Source organism: Pipistrellus hanaki (assembly GCF_964339955.1).
Source record: "Pipistrellus hanaki genome assembly, chromosome: 2".
In the NCBI taxonomy this organism is placed as follows: domain Eukaryota; kingdom Metazoa; phylum Chordata; class Mammalia; order Chiroptera; family Vespertilionidae; genus Pipistrellus; species Pipistrellus hanaki.
Genome location: NC_140504.1, coordinates 169,603,183 through 169,609,330, shown reverse-complemented (window position 1 = coordinate 169,609,330; position 6,148 = coordinate 169,603,183). Strand labels below are relative to the sequence as shown.

Here is a 6,148-nt window from a genome sequence, read left to right as displayed (position 1 = left end):
GTCACCCGCCGCACCGCCCGCCCGCCCGCCGGGCCCGCTCTCCGGCTGGAGGGCCGCGGGCAGCGAAGGACGCCGGCGGCTCCGGCCTGTCAAACCTTCCGCCGGGCCCCGCCCAGGCCCCCCAGCCGAGGAGGCCCCGCCCCCGCGCCGCGATTGGCCACGGTGGGGCGGCCTCGGCCAGCCAGTGGCCGGTGTGGCTGTCGGGCAGGCCTTGGCCCCGCCCCCTCCGGGGTGCCGCCCCACAGGACGCCGGAGCCGTGGCGGCGGCTGCGGGGGCCGCGGCGCCAGTGGAGGCACGGCGAGCGGTGCGCCCCGACAGCCGCTGCGGCCGTGGCGAGGTGAGAGGGGGCGAGGCCCTGGCGCGGGGAGGGTGGGGTGGGGGTGGGGGTGGGGGGACCGGCGCCCGGGCCGGAGATACGGGGATGGTCTCCCTGCGACGTCCGTCTCTGAGGAACTTTGGGGGAGCGTGGGAGCAGCCAGGGGAAAGGAGAGTTGGGGTCCCGGGCCCACTTTCCAGGAGGGATGACGGAAGGGCGGAGGCTCTGTGGAGAGGGATCCCGCGTGGAGTGTAATGTGTGGTCCCCAGCGTGCGTTTGCGGGGTGCACGGGGTGCGGGGAGGGGGCGTGCCTGGGTGTGACTGACTCGGTGCGGGTCCGAGAGCGCGGCGTGTGCAGTTTCTCGGCTGCGCGTGGGAGCGGGAGTCTCGTGGCGCCTGTGCCGGGCCCGGCGCGCGGGAGTGGGCGTCCATCGCGGCTGAGGCGGCCGCGGGGGAAGCGCTGCCGCCGGGACCGAAGGGCGCGCAGTGCGCATCCCGGTCCCCGAGCATCGACGACGGCGTCCGGGCCCCGGAGGCCTCGTCCCCGCCCGCTCCCCGTCCCGCCGGGGGACGCCGCCCAGGCGCTGTCCCCTCTCCAGCCTCAGTTTCCCCGGTCCTCGAAGGCGCGCTGGTTTCGGTGGAGGCGGGTTTGGGCGGGAGGGTGACGGGCTCCGGAGAACGCGCCGGGGCGGCCCGTGGCGGGGCCCCTCCTCGGCTCCCGGGGAGGAAGGCGCGCGCCGCTGCGGAGCCGCGCGGGGCCAGGTGGGTCGGTCAGGGTCGGGCCGGGGTGCGGCGGGCAGCCCGTCTTAGAGGGAGGATCAGCCGCGACCTGCCCGGGCGCGGCCCCGGGAGGAGGCGGGAGCCGCTCCCTTCATCCTAACGCTCCCGTGCCGTCTCCTCTCCGCAGGAGCCCGGCGCGACCCCCCTCGGCGCGCCCCGCCCCGGCGCCATGCACTGCGAGGTGGCCGAGGCGCCCTCCGACCGGCGGCCGAAGGAGGCCCCGGGCCCCGGCCGCGGGCCCGCAGGCCTCGGCGCGCACATGGCCTTCAGGGTCGCCGTGGGCGGTGGCTGCTGCGGGGACGGGGACCCTCGTGACCTGCTGCCCCGGCTGTCGGCGCCCCCGCTTCGAGCCCACGACCTCCTCCGTCCCCGGAGCCCCCGGGACTACGGTCCGTCCAAGGCCGCCGTGGGGAAGGGTAAGTGTGGCCCTGCCAGCGTGCCGGGCCGGGGCACCGCAGCCTTTGCAGGAATCCTCCCGACAACTTGGTGGAACTTCGCCCGGAGGTCATCATTTTCTCTCCGGTGGTTTGGTATTAGCTTGTCATTCTAAAGCGATGCCTGGATAAGAAGCATCTAATTTAAACTGAATTAGCTTATTGGAGAGAAGTGTGCCTAGCAAGGTCAGATTACATAATTTTGCTTATGTATGTTTCTGATAAAAGTTTTGTGAAACTTGTCAAAAATCTTATAAATTGGGGTGAGTAGCCACTAGAGTCAGCCTTCTCTCTCCCTCCCTTTCTCTCTCTCTCTCTCTCTCTCTCTCTCTCTCTCTCTCTCTCTCTCTCTCTCTCTCCTAGTTAAAGGCATACTTTCAAGTATTCCAATCTTCATAAATAACAAAAGCCCTCAGTTTCCCCATCTGTCAAGGAAGGAATTAATTATACCAGATGATTTCTGGATTCCTGATGGAAAATTTATGATCTGTAGATATAGCCTGAGTCAAGTTCCTACTTGAAAAATGGCTTTTCTGTTCCTGATGCTTCAGAAGCACACAGTCTTTGGTAAAAAGTTGCTTTGCAATCCTCTCCCTCGCCCCAGCGAGGCCAGTGGGTTTAAGGTACAGGCTCCGGTACAGTTTGTGGGCTCAAAGTCAGTGATGATGCCAGGATTCTCATGAACATGTTCTCATCACAGTTAATTATTATTGAGTCATTATTTATAAGTTTCATGCTGACAAATAATTAACCAGAAATTGGGGAAATTGTTAAGGCAGTTGCCCCCCGCTCCCCACCTCCCCACGCTTGGGGAAGAAAACAAGGCTTTGGGCTTTCATTATTTTAGCATTTGGGACCTCTTGGTTCTTTCCAGGTGATTCTCAAGGAAGGCAGAAACAGCTTATTTTATTTCTCCTTTAGCAGCTTCAAAAAGGTAGGGCAGCTTACCTTTGGAGAGGAGAGAGCCTTCTGGGTAAAAAAATACCCTGCTCCCCAGTTCAGGGATGGGCAAGATGAAAAAACATAACAGTATTTTTTTCTTTTTGATGAAAACACCTGACTTTGTAGGAGAGAGTTATTTCTTATTGTTTTAGATGTCAGTGTCTTTTCCAAGAGACAGAGATTAAACCTTAGATTAGAAGAAAGATATAAGAAAACCACCCTTAGAGTGTCATTACTGGACGACACACATGAGGTTCTCTCCTACCAGAGAGAGGAGTGCTGAGCGGCAGGAAGGGAGTAACATTTGCTGAACTGAGCTCCCTGGCTCGCCCCCCTCCATGCACAACCCTCCCTTAAACACATACCCTCTTGCAACGTTTGTAGTCTCAGCAAATCTAGTGAATGCCTATCAAACAGCCTTTGTTCCTTTCATCTCGATGCCTTGTGTACTGATCTGACACTTCCATTCTCCAAAACCCAGTTATTTTTATGCACACGCCCCCCCCCCCTCACCCCCCTAAATTACGAGATCTTTAAGTTAGGATTGTATTTGGAAAGTGCAGGGAGGATAAAGGGCTAGGAGGAAGAGCCACTTTCCTCCTACCATAGAAGATGATCTTTCTGGCCATGCATTTTGTAAGAGGCTTCTAAACTGTTTTCTTCAGTCTCCGGCCAGGCTGGCAGGGTGGGATTTATCGTCCCCGTTTGAAAGATGAAGTAACGGAGGACTGGGGGTGGGAGAACGAGTCTCATGGAAAAAAGCTACCCAGCAGGTCTAGCTGGGGTTCTCTGGCCAACCCACTGCTCATGGACCTGGGCTTGGGGAGGCTTCTAAGAGGTCTCTGACCCAGGCTCTGACCCAACTTCTTCCTCTAAATGGGCCTGAGTGGAAACCAGAGCGTCATCGGCAGCCCTCTTAGAGTGCCGTAAGGAAACGGCACCCCAACTCTGCCCCATTCCCACCAAAATATCCCCCAGACCACGCAACCCTTTGAATGTTTGGTGCTGAGCTCCAAGCCTGGGGCTTATTGGAAACAGATAGAAATACCAATAGGAAAATATTTATTGACTGTGCTGGGAATCGTGAGACCTTGCCACGGGTGATCCGAGAGGCCTTGGGGGAAGTGATTTTACTCTCCGAGCCTTAGTTTCCTCGTCTGTGAATCTCGCGGGAGACTTCCTTTGAAAGACTGAGGAGAGAGCATTCGTGAGAGTGTGAAAGGGCTGCCTGCGAGCCTGGTTGGTTTGGGGGATTTACTCTCGTAAATGTATTTAACGTTCTCCACCTTTGGTTTTTTATTAGCGCGAGGGGTCATAATGCTTACCTCCCAGGGTACATGAGACAATGGCTGCAAGAACGCTTTATAAAAAAGGTGGGAGGGGTTTCTTTTATTAATTCATGCAGGACACCAAGCTGGAGTCAGTGATACTTGCGGTAACGGAGACAGGGCGAAGAGGGAGAAAGGTTTGATTTTTAAAACATTGAATGTGAAGAGCCATACCTGGTGTGCTAGCCAGAGGGAGCGGAGAGGAGCCAGGCTTCAGGTCTTGAGTGGGCCACCCCTGCCCAGGGACCGGAGAGAAGACAGTATTGCCTGGTCTGGAATCAGGTTTCAGATGATCTGCCTTGTGCCTTGGACAGACCCTAAGCCGAGGAAGGGAGCGTATCCGTCCATGCTGAGGTCCTCTGCGTTTCCAGGTCTGGAGTCAGGAGGCGTGCTGGGGATGGTGGACTGACATTATCATCATTTACACTAAGAATCACGCTCTGTTTACGGCAGAGTCCCGTTTATCCAGATCCCAAACAGCTGGAAAGGCCAAATTACCAGATGCTGTGTTTTCCTTTTTTATTATTAAACACCCAACACTCTGCTTTTGGAAGTCCTGACAAGGAAAGAAGGTAAACATCTGGGCTTTGAGGAGGCGGTCAGCTTTGTGGCGATGGCCTGATGACTCTCCTTCCCCGCGCACAGAGCAGTTTTTGGTGCGTGTTCCCCCACACTCTCTCATTTGCCCTCACGCCAGCTGTGCTCTGCCTACCTCGTGGGCTGTTCGGGGGAGCAGACGGAGAAGGCTGCAGAGTGCCGGGCAGATACTGGCTCTTATTACTGCAATCCCCGTTGTATAGAGGAAGAAGACACTGAGGTTCTAGGATGTGCTCAGAGCTACAGACAGTGAGTGGCATTTTTTTAAGGTTTCCTGCTTCCAATATTTGTTTCTGTTTCTATAGCTTGTTCCTTCTACATGCGTGTGTTGTCGGCTGAAAGCTGGTGTTCACTACACGCTCCAGATTGTGCCCAGAGAATTTAATATATTTTGCTTTTGATATTTTTAGAAATGGGTAACTAGTATCTATGCCATCGTCTTAGTTTACCAGATAATTCTCTTTGTCCAGAGTTGCTCTTCCCAGACCAAAACCAGATAATTCACAGAGACTCACTGGGCCCTTTCATCACTTGACTGAGGCTAGACACGTCCTAGCAATAAAAAGGGGGCTGATGATCATGACAAATGTGGATTCTGCCATTAGTAAACAGCCATCATAACATGGCTGTAAATGCCAAAAAGGAGTCAATCTTTTCCTCTTTCTTTCTTTCTTTCTTTCTTTCTTTCTTTCTTTCTTTCTTTCTTTCTTTCTTAAAGCTAAAACACACACGCACACACATTTTTAAAGGAAAACAAAAAAGGAAAGCAATTATAGGTTGTGTGCATGGGTGTTCGGGGCTGCTGGTGGTGGAGGGTAAGCGTGATGGTTTTGGTGGTGTTACCTGGTAGAGTTTCTTCATCTGAATCAGAAGCCACCCTGATCTGATGTTCTGGAAAAGCCGTGGAGGGGCTAGCACGTCTGTAACAGAAAGGTATGAGTTATTTTGAAAGCATTTACCCCCTCCGGCTCTGGTGGGCAATTTGCTTGCATTTCATCCATTTTAAAGTGCTGGTCCTGTGATCCGGAAATAATCAGATCCAAATTTTTTTCAGTGCTTGAGATTTCAAATAAGGGGGAGAAAAACCTGCTGGCCAAATGTCAGGCTCAGTGAGACAAAGAGAAACATGTATGTGTGTGGGTAGGCAAATGAGATAGGAAGATGTTGCGGTCTACAGTCGTAACAGTTACATATCCAACAAATCTTTTGTAGACATATAGTGGAAATATAATTCCCAAAGATTTCCTAAGAATCTTGTTTGGCTAGGATTTCTCTCTCCTTCTTGCCTCTTCAGCCCTTTAGAAGCTAAGATTTGGTGTACAAAATAGAAGGGGGAGTATCCTGTGAGATTGTAACTTAATTTTTGTTGTTTCTGAGGTCCCAGGAGGGTCCCTCTGAGCTGTGGAAACCTATTGGTAGGCTGTGTTGCTCTGTCTGTGATTAAAAAAACGTAAGCTTCTTGCCCTGGCCAAGTGGCTCAGTTGGTGGGAGTGCAGTCCTGCACACCAAAAATGTTTCCGGCCCACTTCCCAGTCAGGGAACATACCTAGGTTTCGGGTTCAGTTCCCAGTTGGGGTACATATGGGAGGCTACTGATTGATGTTTCTCTCTCACAGTGATGTTTCTCTCCCTCTCTAAAATCAATAAAAACATATCCCCGGGTGACGTTTTTTTTTTTTTTTAAAAACACACCCATAAGTTTCTTTATACTTCCGTGGTTTTCCTTCGCACTTCTCCTCCTGGAAAAAAA

General features: G+C 53.6%; 1 protein-coding gene across 1 annotated transcript in view; it reads left to right on the top strand.

The window, feature by feature from the left end:
- Positions 1-255: 255 nt before the first annotated feature.
- Positions 256-6,148, top strand: part of GLIS1 (GLIS family zinc finger 1) — a 218,818-nt gene continuing 212,925 nt past the window's right edge. The window contains exons 1-2 of the mRNA XM_084872894.1: positions 256-338; positions 1,225-1,513. Coding sequence (XP_084729020.1) covers positions 1,267-1,513 — 247 coding nt within the window. The 5' untranslated portion in view covers positions 256-338; positions 1,225-1,266. The remainder of the gene's footprint in view (positions 339-1,224; positions 1,514-6,148) is intronic.